Source organism: Parasteatoda tepidariorum, chromosome X1, assembly GCF_043381705.1.
Source record: "Parasteatoda tepidariorum isolate YZ-2023 chromosome X1, CAS_Ptep_4.0, whole genome shotgun sequence".
NCBI lineage: Eukaryota > Metazoa > Arthropoda > Arachnida > Araneae > Theridiidae > Parasteatoda > Parasteatoda tepidariorum.
This window is the reverse complement of record NC_092214.1, coordinates 78,663,328-78,685,481: the sequence shown is the minus strand read 5'-3', so window position 1 is coordinate 78,685,481 and position 22,154 is coordinate 78,663,328. Positions and strand designations below refer to the sequence as shown.

The window sequence follows — 22,154 nt, the reverse complement described above, 5'->3', positions numbered from 1 at the left end:
ATATTATTTAATAAGGTTTCAAAAAACTAAAAATTGTAAAGCATTCAAATTTTTACATCATTTTAAGCTTCATAATTTCATTGACAAAATATAAAATTTGAACGATCGAATAGTTCTTGAGAAATAGAATATTGGAAATATGGCTTTCTTTAAATTTGTCTCTATATTTATATAGAAATATTATTGTCGTCTTTTAAAGAGCAATTTGTTAGAGAAGAATAAAAACTTTTTTTTTCTAAAAATACAATTCTATGAAAAAACAAGAAAAAAGGGGTTTTCTCCTGTATTACGCTCGAAAATCCTGTATTACGCACGGAGAAGAAAATTCTAGTAAAATTACAGTACTGAATGGTAATGAAATTTCTGGTAAAGAAAATTTACAAATAATTCTAGTTAATAAAAGCAAAATATACGGTATTTAAATCATTCATTTGGTAACATTTCTGCTTATGTAGTAACAGTTTACCAGAAATTCTGCTTTTTTTAAAATTATAGTTCTTATAACCACAAATTTAATAAAAAATACAAAACTGAAATGTAATTTAACCGAATAAATGGTTTTCATGCCATGTTCTAAGGTATCATAATAAAATTACTAATTTCTTCACTTACTATAACACCGTATTTTAATGTTAATTTTACCAAAATCATTTCCAAAACGCTTCGGTAAAAATTACCGAGATTTTTTGTGTTCCCATAGAGCCAGAAAAACGGTAAATTTTACCATATTCTGGTAGTCATACTGTTTTTCTCAGTGCACCGGTTTTTAAATATACACTATTTTACTACCATTATTTTGTACCGCCATCTTTAAATAACCTCAGTTTTGTTATACGTCTGAATTAAATAAGTAACCATATGCAGCGAATAAATTCTTTTGTGTTCTAAGATATATATATCAAGAGAGAACCTGATGTATAGACACGATTTTCAATGTACTGTAATCTCAACATCTTTTCCACGGAAAATAATTTCGGAATCAATTTGCAGTGTAAAATCTTCCATTCATTAGCAGTAATTAAATTTCAAATTAATTTTATATAATTAGCTCTTTTTTTTCTTAAATGAATCTCAACTAGAAAAATATTTAATATACCATTATTAGAAAGAAATGATTCCGTAAAGGGATAAAAGTGCTTAGATTTATAACAATCCACTGATAATTGAATTCTCATTTTAAAATCAGTTGTGAATAGATACAAGAGTGGGAGTGCAACCCCTGCAAAAGTAGCCCTTGCTTTTTTGTACAAAAATAAATCTAGAACTGATGATAGTGCATACAATGAACCCTCCGGAAATTGCTTTCAAGACACCAAAGAGAGGTTTGACAGACCCCTCCTCTCGAAATCTCTGGGGGGATTTTCCAGACAGGGATTATGCATGGAGTATATTTACAGCAGATTGATTTTGACTGTATTGCATTCAAAAGAAATCGATGATCATAAAACTGGTGACTCATCCACAACTTCCTAATTTAAAGGACGTTTTTATTTTGTTTTATTTAAATGATTTTATTTTAAATAGTTTGATACTTTTTAAATTTTAAAATTAATCTCCAGTAGTCGCCATTTTGTTTTTATTCATGAAAACTAATTTTTATACGGCAATAACACTGTTTGAAAGTTTTCGGAAAAAACAGTTAGATAACAATTTATTTAATTGTTATTTTACCATCATATTCAAACAAAACAGCCAAATAACCATAAACACGATGGTATAAAAACTGTTAACTGTGAGAAAAAACATTTATTAACGGCTTTCACCTAATATGGTTAAACAACCAAAATTTTATCGCACTAACTAAGCCCACCTAATGAAATCAGTTATTTCCTTGCAGTTGAATACATATTATAGCCGTGAGGACTAGTCTGTCAATCTCATGACCGACAGAACGTGGGTTCTAGGGCCAACGTTGACAATGCAACAATAATTTTCGATCTGATGATAGGATTTTAAGTACAAATAAAATTATACATCTACTTAAGAGTAATTAATTTAGACGATATTTTAAATAAAAGAAATGGTCATAAAAGTGAACTTTCCCTCAATGAACAATCTTTTTTTTCGAAGGGGAATTGTTAATTGCCTGTTAGTGGTGGTATAGCGCAATCTGGAAAATATCGACCCGGAAAATATTTTAAAAGGATTGCACCAGTAAGAACGCGTTTTCTTACTCGTTGCACCAACGTTTAACGTGTGACACGAATAATTTTTATATAAACTAATCTAAAATTGCATCGAATGTATAATTACCTTGAGTTTTCAGATGTGCTCTTTACGAATAAGAGGCAAATTTTCGAATTAAATAAATTAATCAATTTTAGCACATACTTTCGGGAAGAAATTTATTTTTGTCTTGGAATTCTCACCATGCTGGTCTCAGACCGGAGTGCAGTACGCAAAAAAAGAAAACAAAAAACACCCTGAATATTGCCTTTGATCCCTAATGCTCAGATTTTCACGTATCGATGTTAAAGGTTCGGGGGCCCCAAATATGCTTATTAGTTAGTACGTTTTTGTGTCTAACTTCATAACTTAAAATATCGTTTTGACTCCCTAATTAACATATTAGAAGTCAAGTGATAGAACCATTAGGGTTGTACACGTCAAAATCCGATTATTATATCAAAAGTTATTCAGTGTTCCGTTTTTTTATTTTGCGCACTGTACATTATACAACTATGCTAATTCTGGGTTGAAAAACAGAAACAGCAAAAACTTCCCTGAAATTTTATTAAACGCTGAAATGACATAAGATTATTATTATTTCTCCAGTGACACGAAGATTATTATTTCTGTTTGACTCGAAAATTATTATACAGGATTCTCTATTTTAAAAGCTTGGGCTATCTTGATTTTCGCCTTCGCTTTTTAAACACTCTCTTTAGTTTCTCTTATTATGAATTTATGGAAGAAATTCAGTTAAAGTCGATAATCAAAATAAAATCTTGTTGTGGTTTTGTTAGGTTACAAATTTTTTTATGACAAGATTATATATTTTCTGATTAATTAAATCCAAACATTAGTGAAAAACGACATCTTTTTACTCAATTCAAGTTTATTTTACTAATAAATTATCGCTACTTTTTCTTATGAGAAATGCATAATGCTTTTTAAAATATTATTGTTATTATTTTTATTATTATTTTTAGTTGTAAACCCAAAATTGGGTAGGCTGTTCAACGATGGTTAGGAAATACATAATTAGAAAAAAAGTATATCTGTGAATTAGGAGCCGTGATGGCTCAGGGGATAGAGCCTTCCAATGAAGTGAACTGGGTTCGAATCCCACCGATGGAATTCCGCACCCGGTTCGCACCGACCACAGTTCTGACGTAAAATATACTCAGTGGTAGACGGATCATGGATTCGAGTCCCCTTGGTGTCCGGTTAAACGTGGGATATTTTCGTGGTTTGCCTCTCCATGTAACGCAAAGGCGGGTTAGTTTCATCAAACAGTCCTCCACGAAGGCAAATTTCTTCCAATACTTGATCCAGGAGTTCCTTTGTCTTCTGGATTGGGTTCGAAATTACAAGACTACGGAGAGTAGTGGTTAATCTAAAAATTGAGTTGGTTGTTCAACGACGTTTATAAAAAAAAAAAAAAAAAAAACATCTAAATCAGAGCTCTGAGGATAGGGCATCCGCTTCCCAGCGAGATGAACTGAGCTCTTAACCCAACGGTCGATACGAATTCCGCACACACCTCGCACCAACCACACTGCTGACGTAAAAATATCCTCAGCGGTGAACAGAACATGGGTTAGATCCCCTTGCCGTGAGGCTATCCGTGGGAGGTTTTCGTGGTTTTATTCTCCATGTAACGCAAATACAAGTTAGTTCCCTCAAAAAGTCCTCCATGAAGGCAAATTTCCCCCGATACTTGAAACAGAAGTTTCCTTGTCTTCTAGATTGGGTTTAAAACTACAGGGCTACGGAGTTGAATAATAGCAGTCGTAAACCCAAAAAATTGGGTCGACTATTCAACGATGGGCACATAAAATATCTGAATTAGGTATTGAATTGTAAGAAACCATAAAGACTATTGTGAAAAATTTGTTGGTAACTTTAAATTCAAGCATATTTTAAAGAACATAGAAAATTTGAAATTTTCTTTTAACAAAGAGTGGTTTTAATGACTTTGAAATTTGTTGATATTAAAAAAACTGAATATTCTTAATATTTGTTTTTTTCAAAATAACATAAACTACGGACAGAAAGTCCTTGTAGATATTTCTTGAATAACCTGTGTCTGTTTATTTTGCAGTATCTTCATATATACAGTATCTTCATACATATACAGTATCATGCAGTATCTTCATACCACAAAAAAAGAAAAATATATAGTTAAAATAGATGAGAATCTAATGCAAAATCATTTATTAAGTAACTCGAGTGAGATTAGTGAAAATTAAAAGAGGAAAGTTTCTGCAAAGTCGAGAAAAATATTCACAGGAGACTCTTTACGTAATTTACGCAATTAACTTACGTAATTTAACATAGATTCTTGTTTTTCTCTCAGTAGCTTTAAATAAATTTTTATAGTGTACCTAAAAAATAACATAAAAATAAACAAAGCAATCGAAATATGCTTCAAATTTTGAGTCTTTCTTCTTTAAATCATAGTAAAATTAATAATATAAGTAAATAAAAGTAAATGAAATTGAGTTTACTCTAATATAAAAGTTTCAGTTTACTCTTATACAAATTATACGGTGGTGCTCATAGAAATACCCTTGATTTAGAAATATTAATTCTCTTCGGAAAGGGTACATTGATAAAACGAAACAATTTTTTATTTTCATTTTACTTATTTATTTATTTATTTTAACACAAAGAAATTCTACGTTAAAACTTTTTAAAATCTCATAACCTTGCATCAGAATTTTTTTTCTCTGGCCGTGGATATTTCTGAAAGTTAAATAAAAACTTTCAATAAAATAAATAAATAAACAAAACAAAAATTAAGGAAACTTGTTGAAAATGAAATGATTCAAAATTTGAAAAACAGGATTCTTACAAATTAAGTCAAAGGTCATTCTCCATCTTTTCTTTTTAAAAGGGGTTTTGAGATTTAAAAAGAATGATTTAAAATTGATATTTATGTCACCAAAAATTTTTCAGGAGTCACATTTGTACAGATAACATCGCTTAAACTGCTTTACAAAATCTTTCTGTTCACAAACCTCTCACAAAAGTCTTTTGTTCACAAATTTCACAAGTTTCCTGTTAAAAAACAAAAAACAAAATTTTTTACTAACATAATAACTTTCTCTCAAACTTCATAGTTTTTCACAAACGACAGAAATTTTTTCACTAACCTCGAGACTTTCTTACAAGTTTTCTGTAAGTAGTGCATTCATTTATTATTATATTTATAGTGCATTTATTATTTTTTGAAAACCAAAATATTCGGTAAACTGCCGTTACTATGTGGATGAAAAAATCACCAAATGAATGATTTAAATAGTGTATATTTTGATTTTATTAGCCGAATTATGGTGGTTTTTTTTTACAAGAAATGGCCTTACCATCCTATATAGTAATAACAGTATGGCAATTTTTATCAAGAATCTGGTAAAATTGTTTTTGTTTCTATGGGAACACTAAAAATCTTATAAAATAAAATTACATTGAACGATTAAACGATATAATTTGATAAATATTGCAAAATTTGGTAATTCTATCATGATATCTAAGATCATCGCATAAAAGCCATTTACTTTTCAGTTTTGCATTTTTTACTGGATTTGTGGTAATAAAAACTAGAATTTTGAAAACCAGAATTTCCGGTAAACCGTTACCATATGAATGGAAAAATCATCAAATAGTAAAATAATCAAGTCGTGTTTTAAATAGTATACATTCTGTTTTTATTAACCAGAATTATGATTTTTTTTTATAATAAATGTGCTTACCATACAATATGGTAATTTTTCAGAATTTTTGTCTTCGTGCAGGAAGTAAACTTTTGAAAGAGCAACAGAAATTTTGAAAAAAAAAAAAAGACGTTTATGTAAATTGAGGCTTGATAACTTGAGCATTTACTTGTAATTATGCGCTTTTAGAAAATAATAACTATGGATTGAATTGCATAGGTTTGAATATTAAAAAATTGAAATATTTATATTTGGTGAAATAAATATAAAAATGTGATTTAAGACTAGAAGTGCTTAATTTTTTGTTAAAATAATTTTTATTTTTCAACTAATCAAACTTTCCTTCAATAGCAATACAACCGGTTCCAAATCAATCGTACTTAAATGGGCATATAACTTGTCAATGTCATACAACATGCCTATAGTAGACTCTTTTTAATTTATATTTTCGATTCAGTTTCGCGTATATCATATTTAAATAAGCATTAATATTTCTGGTATTTTGCCAATTGATTTCCTCTGCCCAATTTTACAGAGTGGAATATTTTGGCAAAAATCCAAATCACTAGGGTTTAATATGGCCTTAAAAATATTAATTTTTTGGAAAAATATATCGTATAACAAATACCCCCATTTGTGTACATTACGTTTTCAACTAACTAATTATAAGTACGTAAATAAAATTTCTCAAGCGTTTGTGAGTTGAAAAATATTCACACAATTCTCTAAATATATCGAGTTCATAAAGTAAATAATTTATTGCACATTGCGCAAAATAAAAATTGGAATACCTTTCAATAACTTTTGAACCAAGCATCGAAATTTCCCGTAATATGATTCTCGGTTCAACAAACTAAGTTTAAATTCGCTAACTAATTGTTTCGGGTGATTTTAAACTTACGACATCAGACACGAAAACGTATACTTTTGTTCAACAAATATACATTTTAATTGACAAATTCGGAATTTTGACCCTAAAATATGGAAAATAGTTCCTATCTGGAAAATTTGTGCAAGAGAATGGTAGGAAATCTGGACCCCTTAATGTTAATTAAAATTTTTGTGTATTTTATATATATATACATATATGCATTGAAGAGCCAAAAAAACTGGTATACCTGGCTAATATCGTGTAGGGCCCCCGCGAGCACCCAGAAGTGCCGCAACACGACGTGGCATGGATTCGATCAATGTGTGAAGTAGTGCTGGAGATAATTGACACCATGAATCCTGCAGGGCTGTCCATGAACTAATGGGAGTAAGAGGGGGTGGGGATATCTTCTGAACACCACGTTGCAAGGCATCCCAAATATGTTCAATAATGAGGTTTTACCGGATTTCCGATACTCACGGTATACTCGTGAAATGGTCGTACGTGAAAATCCAAATTTCATTGCTATCTCGGAGATGCTATGTCGTGCCATCTCCCGTGCGCCGACTCACTTAAATCTGTATAACCTGGCATTGTAGCAACAGTAACCGATCTAAGAACTGTGCTGGAACGCTGGAAATTTTGTTTACCTAGGCCTCCACTTACCGATTCATCGAATCTGTTGAGTCGTAAGGTAAAAAAGTCGAAATAGTTCATAGGTCATATGATGTTGAAGAATATAAGTCCTTATAGTGGTGAATCATTGCAGGAAAAGAGAAATCATCACTGGGAAGGGGAAGACCCCTTTAGTAGAGTTTGTAGAAGGTTAAGCACATCCTGATCTTTCATGAGCTCTTGCAGTTCTTTCATGAGAGTCACTAGACGGTGAGCTGAAGTTGCAGGAGTTCGGGCATTTGTTTTCTTTCTGCTAGGGCGGGCCTCGCACACAGAGAAGTTCGATGTGTGGTTCTTTCCGCAATTGCAGCAGGTAGCTGGTGTTTCTCTGCTCTTTGTACACTGAAACGAAAAATACCCTTCGGCACATTTCATACATCTTGGTTTCTCTGTGCACGTACGCTGAGAATGTCCATATCCTTGGCAACGGAAACATTCAAGAACTGTGCGAGACACTCGTTGTCTTATATACGCGTTGCCAATCGCAGTGCTGTACTTTGATTGGCTCCTTACCCCTTTATTTGCATATTCATGCCTGTACCAGTTTTTTTGGCTCTTCAGGTTAGTCATAAATCGTGGAGTCTTAATATCGATGACCCTCTTGCTCACAATAGACTGTTGGGNTATATTGTACAACATCAAAATCAGAAGTGTTAATTATAAAAGTGCAATCAATTCAACCAATTTAGATTAATTTACTTCAGATAATCAATTTTTATCCGGTAAATTTAGGGATTAATAAAAATAAATGAAAAGAAGTTCAAATACACCGTGTCATGCAATTTACCATTAGGTTTTTAGAGTACTTAAAAGCATATAAAATTAAATTTTATTTAAATAAACTTTTATCCGCTTTTTAAATTCACTATCCAATTTTGTAGGAAAATTAGAGAAATACTATAATTCATACATGTTTGTCGTGACCAGCAATTTAACTCATTGAAAATTATACTCAGTCATAATAATTGATAACAACTGTTAATGATTTTAAATTAAACAAATGATGTTAACATATCAAATGTAATTATTTAAATAGAAGATATTTTAAATTTTGAGTTCGAACTTCCACTCACAATGATAAGATTGTATGGGTAACAAAAAAGGATTGTAAAAACTTAATGTAACAGTGCAGCAAAAAAAAAAAAAAAAAAAAAAAAAAAAAAAAAAAAAAAAAAAAAAAGAAAGAAAGAAAAAAGACGCTCCACCCTGAAAAACCTGTGATCCTAATCATCAGATCTTCACTTTCTGGGACTCTACCTTTATGGTTCATGGGTTGGTTATGGTTATGGTTCCTTTATGGTTCATGTTAATTAATTACTGAAGACGATATTTTAAGTTATGAAACCAGACACAATGCGCACTTTTTCTGAATAAATATACTTTTTACAATGGTTTTGAATTTCTGACTCCCAGAATATAAGGGGTAGCCGCAACTGTGAAATATTATCCAAATATTTTTATCAGGGAAGTGATCCAAAGTTTGGACCCCATAATGTTATTTTTATTTTTTTGCGTTTTTCGAGAGAACTTTTATAGTATCTTGAGATCTTTTTAAGGGAATTGCCCACAATTATAAAACTCCTAAAGATAATATCATACAAGAAATAAATTTCCGTAAATATTTATTATTTCATTTAATAAAATGCGGAACAATTTTAAATTATAAGGTAAACAAGTTTTAACGTCATTTTAAAGTATCTAATTTTTCAATGCAAATACAAAATGTAAGCGAAATCGGTTAAATATTTTCCGAGAAATCGAATTTTTAAAAGTTTTATGTTTAAGTCGTTAAAAGTCATGATTTTTTCTGCCTATTATGAAATAAAATAATTAAACAAAATATTTACTAAATTTTTTTTTGCATGGAATTAACTTTGGCTAAACGAATTTTATAACTGTGTTCAAGCATTTTTTAATTCGCTTAAAATGTTTTCGTGATATGGCGAAATACGCAAGAGATAAAATGAGCATCCAAACTTTGGATCGCTCTCTTGGTCAAACTATGGGGATCCTATTTCCCAGATTTGGGCTACCCCCTATATTTTGAGGGGACAAAACTGTTTATTCAGAGAAAATGTGTTTTTGTGTCTGATTTCGTAACTAAAATATCGTCAGCACTAATTAATTAGCATATTTGAGGTCGAACTTTTAAGATTGTGACCTAGAACGTGAAAATCAGATCAAAAGTTGTCCAGGGTGTGCGACAAAATGTATAGTCTTATATTAATAAAAACAGTTTAACCAAATGTTAAAAAAAGTCGTTGTTTAAACCAAAATGCAGATGAGATAAGGGGAAACAATTATTTTCATGAAAATATTATTTCCGTATTTAACTTTATTTTTCAGCATTTTCTGAGGCTTTTATTTTTTTTAAAAAGTATTTCTCGAAAAAGAGCTGCTGGCTGATATTCAAGACTTAAAAAACAAAAAGTTATTGAAACCTAATGAACTCCTTCTAAGGAGAGAAAGACTAAAATATCAAAACACGTTTAATTGCCGGGGGAAAAGGAGAGGAGATATGAGGCTGCTATTACAAACACCTCAAATGTTCGATTAGATTTTTATTTTCAGTCCCGCCTTCCTCATTAGAGATTGAATAGATTTTAAAACTGTTCTGTTTTCTCGTTCCCTAGATATATAATTTACAACTCCTAATATATCAAGTTTTTTTTTCTTCCTGCTCTACAATGATTCTAAAAATATGTAGTAAATGCAGCATTTATAAAACACCATGCAAACACTTGTTTTATTTCATTCAACACATGAACAAAAAAAATATAAGGTCATTTTTGCATCTTTTAGCCACCATTAGAGTATTTTCCAGACATATGAGTTATTTAAAAAAATATAAAGCTAACTTAAATATCAGAAAATGAAAAAAAAATTTCTATGCATTTTAACTGAATATTTTAATTTAAATATTTTAGGAGATCAAAAGAGAAAATTGAATTAAATTGAATATCTTAAGAGATGTATATCATCAAAGGCAAATTTAAGAAAGTTTTTTTTAGTTATTTTTCTTTCTTGAAATTGAAGTTATTTTACTATTTCCTAACCAGTGAAGCAAAAACTCAAATAATGAAGTCTCAAATCATGAAAAAATAAATAAACTTTAAAAGGTAGCATTCATGATTTACTGAACACCACAGGAAATAATTCTAGTCGAATTGGAGTCACGAAAGTCACAAATTTTGTCACGCGAGATTCTGTGTGCCAAGCATCACAAAATGTAAGTCCAATAAGTATATCCATTTAATAACATCAGCATCAATGTCTGCTTTTTGAGAGATACAATAAAAACTAACAAAACTGTACACGAGACATACAACTAGGTATTAGATTGAAATTTATTTTCTGTTTTGTTTTAAACCTAAATGTTTCTAAATTTCTAAAAATGTACAAATTTCTCAATTTGAACCCAATTTATCGTGTTCCACAGGCGATGAATTTTTAATTATTGCCGATACAAGAAGCCGGTATTGCGAATTTAAACTCTTTATAGGAAATTGCTTTTAAATTTAAAAACCTTTTTAAATTCCTCTTTACGAAAACTTCTTATGCAGCATTTAAATCAATTTAATAACACCATCATCAATGTCTGCTTTTTGAGAGATGCAATAAAAACTAACAAAAGTGTACACGAAACAGACCACTAGTTATCAGATCAAAATTTATATTCGGCTTTGCTTTAATCCTAAATGTTTCTAAATTTCTAAAAATGTATAAATTTCTCAATTTGAACCCAATTTATCGTGTTCCACAGGCGATGAATTTTTAATTATTGCCGATACAAGAAGCCGGTATTGCCAATTTAAACTATTTATAGGAAATTGCTTTTAAATTTAAAAACCTTTTTAAATTCCTCTTTACGGAAACTTCTTATGCAGCATTTAAATCAATTTAATAACACCAGCATCAATGTCTGCTTTTTGAGAAATGCAATAAAAACTAACAAAAGTGTACACGAAACAGACCACTAGTTATTAGATTAAAATTTATATTCGCTTCTGTTTTAATCCTAAATGTTTCTAAATTTCTAAAAATGCATAAATTACTCAATTTGAACCCAATTTGTCGTGTTCCACAGACGATGAATTTTTAATTATTGCCGATAAAAGAAGCCGGAATTGCCGATTTAAACTCTTTTTAGGAAATTGCTTTTAAATTTAAAAACATTTTTTAAATCCTCTTTACGAAAACTTCTTATACAGCATTTTAATTTTTAAAAGAATATGTGTAGTATAAAATGCATGGTATATTGACTGATTTACATATTATTAATTAACTCTGTACTGTATTTAACATACTATTTCCCAGAAAAGAAAAATCCTTTTTGAAAATTTTTTGACACTATGAACATATGAAAAAGTAGTAAAATGATATCTTTCAGAAATCATATTAATCCTTCTTACTAATCTAATAAAATTTCATATTAATCCTTCTTTTACGATCAGAATTAATCATTATTAGAATATTCATTAGATCAGCCAATAATCAGAAAGAGTGTGATTAAGTAATATTAGTAATTTTACGGTTCACTAGTCTAATCAGGGGAAAGTATGCATGGACAGTTCTCAGAAAAGATGGAAACATAACACAAATCTAAAGTTTAAGTTCTGACAACAATTGAGTTGAAATTTAACACACATAAAATTTTAGAGGAAATATTTAATTCTGTCTTTTTTTTCCTCCAATTGCAGGCACTGAATTTGAAAGAATTTTTGCTCATTTCGCGTTACCCAGTGGGCACCTGTGAACCAAAGTCACGGATGCGAGCAACATTGACAACGCCACACTGCCACAAACCCGTTTATAGGGTGGGCCACGTTCACACATCATACACACAACAGAGGACTGCACAAAGAGAGAGAGAGAAACATCCATGCCCAGAGCGGGATTCGAACCCGCAGCCTATGGCTTCACAGTCAGGCACGCTAACCGCTCGTCCACCTGGCCGGCTTTTAATTCAGTCTAGTAACCGGAATTGAGTATTACGAAAACCGACCGACCTGTGTAGGGGGCAGGGAACTGTCCTTGCATCAGAAAGGTCCTGGGTTTGAATCCCGGGCAAGGCATTGATGTTTCTTTCTCTCTATGTGTGTTCTATGTCCTTTCTCCATTGTGTGTGAATGTGATCCGCCCTATAAACGGGTTGTGGTTGAGTGAATGGCGTGGCAGAAGTCGAATTCCTGGCCATAGATGGCGCCACTGAAAAACAGTAACAATCGCACCCCTTCTGCCTAAACAGGCATACGACAAAAAAAAAGTATTACGAAAACTTTCTATAAATACTCTATAAAAAATTTTTTTCAATCAAAAGTACCAATTTTGTACATTCGTGATGCTAACTAAATGCTAACTAGCATCTAGAAATTAACTAATAAAATAAGAGAATAAAGAGATAATAAATAACAAGAGAGTTCAAATAGGATGGTTACTTGATAACATCCTTAAAATGGAAGCAATCAATAAGTAATATTCTGCGAAAGGTTTTTAGAAAAAGTAATTTAGCGTTTGATTCACGTCTAAAATAGTAACGTACAAAACCGCACTATTATTTAAACAAAAAATAGAGGAAAGTAAGTGTTTTAAATTTATTCATCCATCCTTAAAATAATTTTTCAAAAATTTAAGTATTTTCTGGTGTTTTATGAAATATTTCTGTAACAAAACACAATTTTCTTACACGTAATATAAAGGATTGTCCAAATCATGTACTCTTCGTCTTTTCCCATAATAGATAAAAATAATGAAATATTGTCTCCCGTGGGTCATTATATGACCAATTTTGATGCAGAGATCCAAGCAATTTATCTAGCATTACAGAGCCTAAAAACAAGATCTGATGTGTTCCTAAGAGTGGTTCTATTGGTAGACTCCATTTCTGCAATTCAAGCAATCACAGAAAACAAATGTTATAAAACTAAGCTGTTAAACGAAATTCAGCTCGATATAAACCTCCTCAAGGAAATGAATAAAACTATAGTTCTACGGTGGATCCCTTCACATATTGGTATCGAAGGCAATGAGCGCGCAGATTATCTGGCAAAAAAACGGAACAACTATGCCTCAAAAAATAACAACCGTTACACCTGATACTCTTAAAATACGTTATGAAAAAACTCAACGAAATAAATAATTATGATTTAACTATAAAATCAAAAGGCAAAATATGGGAAAATATTCAAGTAAAGAAGCAGTAACCCATTTTAGGCTTAAAGCAGGCCACGATTGCTTATCAGAACATTTATATGACATAAAAATTCTTTTCAGCAAAACATGCTCAATTTGTAACACATGTATATTAAACTCTGATCACCTCTTGTTGTGCAAGGGACTAGATAGGAACTCCCTGAAAAGTGGGAATGTCACTAAATTGTACTGGGACGCAAGAACTCTCATGAATTGTCACTAACTTTACCTTTTTCAAGTTAATGTTTAAAATTTTATATTGCTGAAATGTTTATTGATTCAAATGTTAATTGTTCTTTTTTGTTCACTTTACCTAAATTGTTGAATTGTTTCTTTGTTATTTTCTGCTCCTTTGTGATGCAGTGAGCTGTCAAATTTTCTGGATTGAATTCCTAATAAAGCCATATGAAACACATGAAAATAATGGGTTGTCTTAAAATTCGATGAAAATTGTGTTAATTTTATATAAACAGAAAAGTATCTTGATCAATAGTGAATATTTAGAGTATATAACATACAGAATTAGCTGTTGTTAACATAATTGATCTCACCTTTTAAGAAGCTTTCAAGTATTTAATATGGATACTTCTGTTTCATTTCATTAAAAATGAAATTGAAAAATAAACATAAGATTCAAAATTTATTAAAAATAACTATTTTTTAGTATAAATGAAGAAATTGATGAATGAAGTATGGGAAAGTAAAATATTTCTTAGATATGTAAAAGTAAAGTACATGCACAATATATAAGAAGAGAAAATATTAAAAAAAAATTTTCAAGGACAAAAACAATAACACTGTGCATAGTGTAGATATAGATTTTTAATTTCATTTCAATTTGCATCATTAATCATTCTTATAAAAACGAGTCTCATAAGGTTTAAAAATTGAAAATAATAATTATATGGCTGATTGGAATGAAGTTATATTTCATTTTATAAAATTTATATTAAAATTATTTTGAAATAATTTTGTCAAAATTACTTTAAAAATAAATATTAAGACTTAGAAATAAAAATATTTCAAGTAATAATCTTGATAAAATTTAAAAAAAAGAAAAGTATTTTTGTACACGAATTGTTTTTTTCTGCTCTTGAAATCTATATTAATCTTTCTTACGAGATCAAATTTGCAAGCACTTCTTGCTGTTGTTCTACTTTTGTTCATGTTTTGATTATTTTCTATGACTATAATATAAATAATATATTTTTCTAAGACTATAATATAATAAAAGTGATACTTGAGTCTTATCGAGGAAAGTTTTTATTTTCGTATATTCGGCATTCATTTATTTTGTTCGCCCTTTTAATTCACAAGATCTCAGTGGATAAAAGTTCCAATTTATAGCCTTTGAGTGTTTTGGGCTCAGAAGAATGATGCATTTGGTGACAAACGGTCGGAGAGTAACATTAGATAGCATGTCTTTTGGCAGCAAATTGAAATGCCACGAATGCCATCGAGCAAATAGCTTAAATAAAAGATAAGGATTTTGCCACTAAGTTCGAAGGCAAAAATTAAAGATAAGCTATAATTTTATAAGCTCACTCAAGTTCTGTCATTTAAATCATTCATTCAAGTTTGGTACAGTGTAATACGTCAGAAATATGAACTTTTTTAAGTTATTTAATGAAAGATAGCTTTTATGGAAATCAGCTACATATTTATGAAACTTTTGAAACTAAGTAGAGTCTTTTGTATTTATCATTTAATAAGTATAAAATATATTTAGATATATTTTCAGTGTTACTTTTATATGCATTGTTGTTCCTGATTTTTGATATAAATAAAAACATAAAATTTTGAAATTAATTTTTTATTAATTTTTTATTTATTTTATAAAATATTTCGATGCTTTAATCCATCATCAGCATAGATTTTTTACAAGTCATATCTGTCAATAAGCATCTGATCACGCGTGCAAATATTGATATCAATAGTTCTAATTATACGGCACGCCCTCTGCTTACGACATGCTGTGACAAAAGTGTATGGTTATGAGATTTCAAGAAGAGGTTTTATCTTCGAGAATCACAGCTTATCTTAAATGGGCTTACAGTGGCGTGCAAAAGTCTCCAGCTGGTATGTTGTTATTCAAATTTGATTGGAATGAAAATTAATTGCTTAAAAACAGTTTTTACAAAATAGCACAGTTTTTATATGCATCTGTTAAAAAATTTATGTATATTTTTGTAGTTATATTTATAAGCAGACAAAAGCTAGAGCAATACAGGATGAAGACTTTTGCACGCCACTGTATCTAGTGAGCATAATTACCTGAAATCAACAGTGAGCATCAGCACTTTAAATAACTTTTGATGTGATTTAAAAGTAGAGCAATGATTGTCGGAACATGTCTTAGGTCTACAGATCCACGAAACTTTGAAAACAACGGATGCCGCCCCGAAAAATTAAAAAAAAGCCGCACGTAATCGATGACTCATGTGCTCCAAGAGTTTCAATAAGCATCCGGGAATTTTGTTTGGAGAATTATTATCTGGTAGGTACAAATACGCCCAATTTAGGTTCGAATCGCTTTTCTCTCTTGATACTGATGCAGAGCAAGGAGTCTCAAAATAGTAAGTGCGCCAAAAACATCGATAAAGTGAGCCAAAGGGTGAGTTTGGCGAAGTTCCCTCTTGCTGTAGGGGTTGCACCCATTTAGGAATCAGTAGAGAGTTTGCATAGCTGGGAAGATGTGACCTGTTTGTTGTGATGACGCATCCTGGGTCACGGCACCATTGATACACTTATTTGTATCACATTGATAGGAATTATATTAATTTTAGTTAAAATTAGAAAACTCATATTTAAAGTTAAATTTTAATTATAGAAATATTCTTGGTTACATAATTACAATTGATTAAGTAATAAAAGGGGAAGAGAATCTAGGAATCACTCACCAGGATGCAAACTCTCTACTGATTCCTAAATGGGTGCAACCCCTACAGCAAAAGGGAACTTCGCCAAACTCACCCTTTGGCTCACTTTATCGATGTTTTTGGCGCACTTACTATTTTGAGACTCCTTGCTCTGCATCATCCGAGCAAGGAGTCTCAAAATAGTGTCTAGGATAATAGGATAATAGTGTCTAGGATAATAGGAGTCTCAATGTGATACAAATAAGTGTATCAATACAGTGACAAGCACAAGGTAGGGATTCTCTGATGCAGCAAATCAAGGTTCACTTAAAAGTTAAGGTTTGATGCTCTCTTATCCGGGCTTCATCAACTATTAAATCTGAATACATTTTCCTTATAATGTACAATGCGCCAAAAGCACTTTAAATAACTTTTGATTTAATGCTCGGAACTTGAATGTTCGATGGTGACCTCAAATATGCTAATTAATTAGTGTAGACGGAATCATATACAAAAACGTAACTTTTTCTGAATAACATACCTTTATTTTAACGGCTTTAATATTTTGGGTTGTAGGCACAATCGGGGAAATATGGTCCTAATAGTTTGGAGAGGAAAGTGGTCGAAAGTTTGGACCTCTTAATGTTAATTTTACTTTTTGAATGTTTCGCCCTGTCCCGAAAAAGTTATTTCTAAAATTTTTGCACGTAATTAAAAAATTCGCTTTTGCAAAGATAATTTCATGCAAAAAGTATTTTTTTATAATTATTTATTATTTTTTGTTATTTAATTGTATAATAGTCAAAGCAAATTTATAGTAAGGGATAAAAAAAGTTACATAATTTAAAAAAATTTAATTTTATGATCCATATTTGAACGAATCTGTCGAATAGTTCCAGAGAAATCGAATTTTAAACATACGATTCGATTCTCAGGAAGATTCTATTCAAATTTTACAATATAAAATTACGTTCTTTAAAATGATGTAAAAATATGTTTAACTTACAATCAAAACTTTTTCGATTATTAAAAAGAATAATAATAAATAATAATATGTAATTATTTAAAATAATTTTCTGCATGAAATTATCTTTGAATAAAAGAATTTTATAATTGCGTGCAAAAAATGTTCAATTTGCTCAAAAAATTCTCGAAATATGGCAAAATACGCAGAAAGTGAAGTTTATATTACGGGGTTCAAACTTTCGACGGCTCTCCTGAACAAATTATTTAGACCATATTTCCCAGATTGCAGTTACTCCCATAATTTTAGAGTCAGGAATCCAAATCAATGGATGTTTTTCCGAGAAAAAACATTTTTGCGTCTGGTTTCGAAACTTTAAAATCATTTTTGCACTAAATAGATAGCATTTTAGAGGTCGCCTTCTTAAGCCATTAAGATTGAGTACTAGTAAGTGAAGATCCGATCATTAGCTCAAAAGTTATTCAAGGTGGTCCGTTTTTTCTTTAGGCCCACAGTATATTATGGATAATGGGATAATGTAAGAAATAAAAGAATTAATTTATTATATTGTGAAGGAGATGATTTTTCTACCTGAAGACTTTCCTCTTCAAAACTTCTTTTGCGGAATATAAATGAAGGGTATCTTATACGACATTAATAAAGGATTATAAAGTGAAAATTAAGGCGATCTTAACAACATCTTAACAACACTTGACATTAAGGAGATCTTAACTAAAAATAAACAAGACGCTCAGGAATTTTTCATGTTAGTGTTGTTGATATATTTTATTCATATATCAGCTTTTTACACTTATCTTATTAAAATAGTTGAATTAAGTACAACTTAAATTACTAAGAATGCCACTTTCTTTTACTTCAAATAGAAACAAATCTAACATTAATATTCGTTTTATTGATAATTTCAGCTTTTTTTTCTTCAGCAAAATCATGGATATTTGAAAACAAAAATAATGTTATGCCCTTACAATTATTTTATGTAGTTACATTTTATAATCTTTGAGAAGTTGTAAAAACATGAAAGTAGTTACTTGGATCATTATTTACTTGAACTTAACTCGAGTTCTAATTGTTAACATGTTCATAAACAAAAAATAAATGATATATCATTCAGATTTTTCGGTATATGCATAAATTTATTTCCTTATTTAATAATTTTTCTTTATATTGATTCCTAAATAACTTTTTCATTCGTCCTGAAGAATCAACAAAAAATGAGGCATAGTATATTATGTGCTGTAAATGCAAAAATTTTATTTGTAAACATTTTATTAATAAATTCTCATTATGTTGAGTCATAAATAACTAACAAAAAATTATATACGTGATATTCATTTTGCGGTTTATGCACAAGTTTTATTTGTACATATTTTATCAGTAAATTCTCATATGTTGAGTCAGGAATAAATTCCTAGTCCTTCATAAAGTAACTAACTAAAAATGAAGTACATTTTGTAGTTCATGCACACATTTTATTTGTAAATATTTTATTAATAAATTCTCGTTATGTTGAGTCGTGAATAACTTCCGAATCTGTCATAAGTAACTAACAAAAAATGAAGCTCATTTTGAGCCTTATGCACAAATTTTATGGTAACATATTTTATCTGAAAATTCTCATTATGTTGAGTCATAAATAACTTCCTAATCCGCCATAAGTAACAAATAAAAATGATGCTCTTCGTTTTCACTTTGCGGTCTATGCATAAATTTTATTTGTACATATTTTCTCCGTACATTTTTATTATCTTGAATCAGAAATAAATTCTAGTAAGCTCTGGTATGACAATAAGTTTTTAGTAAATTAAAAATGCTTGAAAATAATTTTTAAAATTTATTTTAAATTCATTTCTATTACAAATAGTATTGAGTAAAGTGATTTTAATAAATCTATACGTAATTAAATCATTGATTTTTGTATTAAAAGGTGATCATTCGAATAAAATCAAATGAATTCAAATCGAATCAAATAAAATTAACGAAATCAAAGTTATTTATGAATCAATCCAATTTATGCAGCCCAGTATGCAGAAAGTCAGGTTAAAGTCAGTCAAAGTTGTCAACAGGCCTCAGTCCTGTTAACAATTTTTCACGAAATCAGAATAAAAATATTTTCTGCCTTTCCTATGTAAAACATTTGAAGGGAAAAAAAATTTTTATGGTCTGAAACTTAACGTAAAATTATATTTATTTTCTATTACGTTATATTTTAAGGATCATAAACATAATTTTTTTCAGATATTTTGTATCATTTGGAAGGATAGGAAATATTTTCTAATTAAATTTCTGGTAAAATTGTTAGGAGTGTCTGGTAAAAAGTTCTTTCCGAGTATCGAGATTCATTTCTTTCTCTTGCACATATTAAATATATTTAATTTAATGGGGATCATTTAAAAATCAACCTGACATATATCTTATTCTTGTGCAGATTGTATTCTTACATTTTGTATTATTTTTCACGAAATTCGAGTTATTTTTTATTCTTTCCTTTTCTTCTAAAACATAACTACTGAATAATAAATTCACAATTTTATGGAATTTATCTGAAATATTTTGATACCAGAAAGTAAATTAAACGTAAACATTTCCATCAACATTCCAGTTTAAGTTAGAGGGCGGGTTTTTTCTTCTTCTTTTTTTCTTCATTTCATGCGCTGGAATTTGTGTTATTTTAATAGTTACACTACTGAGAATAAAATATATTTAATTTTTAATTTTTTTTTCTCATTTCATGTGCAGGAATTTGTGTTATTTTGAAAGTTAAGCTACTTAGAACAAAATATAAGTTATTTTCATTTTTTCCTTTAATGTACTGGAAAATGTGTCTTTTTGAAAGATAAATCACTGAAAATAAAATATAATTTTTTGTTTTCATTTTATCAGCAGGAGTTTGTGTTATTTTGTACTGTTAAACCATTTTGAATAAAAAATAATTTATTTTCCCTTTTTTCATTTAATGTGCAGGAATTTGCGTTATTTTAATAAACTACAGCGAACAAAATATGCTTTCAGGTTTTTTCCTTCTTGAAAAAGTATTTATATAAATTTAAATTGCTGTAATAAGAAGTACTTGTTACAGTACTATTAATAAAATATAATTTATATTACCCTGCTTAAAATACTTAAAAAATACATTCTTACCTTTGTACGAGAACTCCACCACATGCTGAACCAAGTAGTACGAACAAAGATTGGCTGAAGAATACCCATGACATGGTTGCAAATACTGTATTTGTCTTGCAACCCAAATCCAAAAGTGTTGGTCCAAGGAAAGCAACACACATTCCAAAAGACCAAAATACTGCACATAGTGTCCCCGTCACATGTTTATTAGTCCACAAAAGATGATAAAAATGTTCTCTTTTTGAAGGGTGTAAAGTTGCACCAAACATTTTTTGTCCCATTTGAGAACCCTCCTCTTTTGAGGGAGTGCTCGTTCTTGGTTGCTCATACTCTTGAGTTAAGTTTTGTGAGGTTTCATTTGGGTATTCAGAACCCGCACTTTGAGCCATTTTTTTAATTTTTTTTTTTTTTTTTTTTTTTTTTTTTNTTTTTTTTTTTTTTTTTTTTTTTTTTTTTTGTATCCTTACGTGATTAAATATCTAAAAGAATATATAACGGTTGAACATAGAACAGGTTTTAAAACACCGTAAGAAACATCCCATCTCAAATTCAAATTAAATATTTTAATGTCAGCATCTTATTTGTAATTGATCCCAAATATTTGTTTTCCTTGTTTTCAAACTTTCTTTAAATTTTACGAATATAAGCTTTTGCTTTAAGTTTTTTTCATTTTTAATTTTAAAAAAAATTGCCTTTCAGGAACCGGATATTTTATATCGTTTTCATACGCAAATATCAAGAAATATTCTCAAATGAAAGAACTATTAAGACGCCGTAAAGTCTTCCCGTCCGACCTATAAGGAGAAAAGCAATGGGGGTGACGGAAACTATGTCCAGTTCGTTGTAAATCAGTTTTCCCAACAGGAATCCGGGAAAAGGGTCTGCGGATGTCGTTTCCCCCCCCCCTCACTAACGTTCTCCTGAAAAGAACCTTTTCAGCGCAAATGTTAGGGATACATTTGTCGAGATTGCGCCATCTAGAGGAAAGCTGTGAAGGTTGCTACAGAACAAGCGTCATTTGTCAAACTTATTTATACCTATCTTTATTATCATTTCGGCTTTTTTAGTATAACTAGTTCGTTTTAAATTTGTTTATTTCATTTTTCCTCCTTCCGTTATTTTTTATTTTTTTCGCTATTTTTAATATATAATTATTTCTATCTTTAACATACTATATAATCATAACCTATTGAACTAACATATTTACTTATTAGGTCATTATCATCTTCGATTTTTTTTATTGGATTATTCCATTCTTATTAATATATATCCCGTAATTTATTTATTTTTCGCTTTTTAGTTACGTGCATTTTAAGCATGTTACATGAATATAACCTCAATGAACTAATAAAATAATGTATTTAACAAAGAGCTTTAACATATAAACATTTCAATTGAATAAATATCACAAACAACATTTCCACAGCAAAAAAAAAAAATTTTTAAAAAATACTTGCAATTTTCTTTAAAAAAATGTCTTTATTTGAATACTACAGAGTGACTTGCATCAATTGTCCGTAATACTTTTTTCCGGAATATTGGTAAGAAATGAAGAAAAAAAGTAGGTACATTAG

General features: G+C 29.8%; 1 protein-coding gene across 2 annotated transcripts in view; it reads right to left on the bottom strand.

Moving 5' to 3' along the window:
- Positions 1 to 21,521, bottom strand: part of LOC107446986 (major facilitator superfamily domain-containing protein 4A) — a 109,444-nt gene extending 87,923 nt beyond the window's left edge. The window contains exon 1 of one of the 2 annotated variants that reach the window (XM_016061781.3): positions 20,599 to 21,521. In XM_016061781.3, coding sequence (XP_015917267.1) covers positions 20,599 to 20,969 — 371 coding nt within the window. In that variant the 5' untranslated portion in view covers positions 20,970 to 21,521. The remainder of the gene's footprint in view (positions 1 to 20,598) is intronic. The other variant, XM_016061780.3, reaches the window with a different exon arrangement.
- Between the last annotated feature and the right edge of the window lie 633 nt (positions 21,522 to 22,154).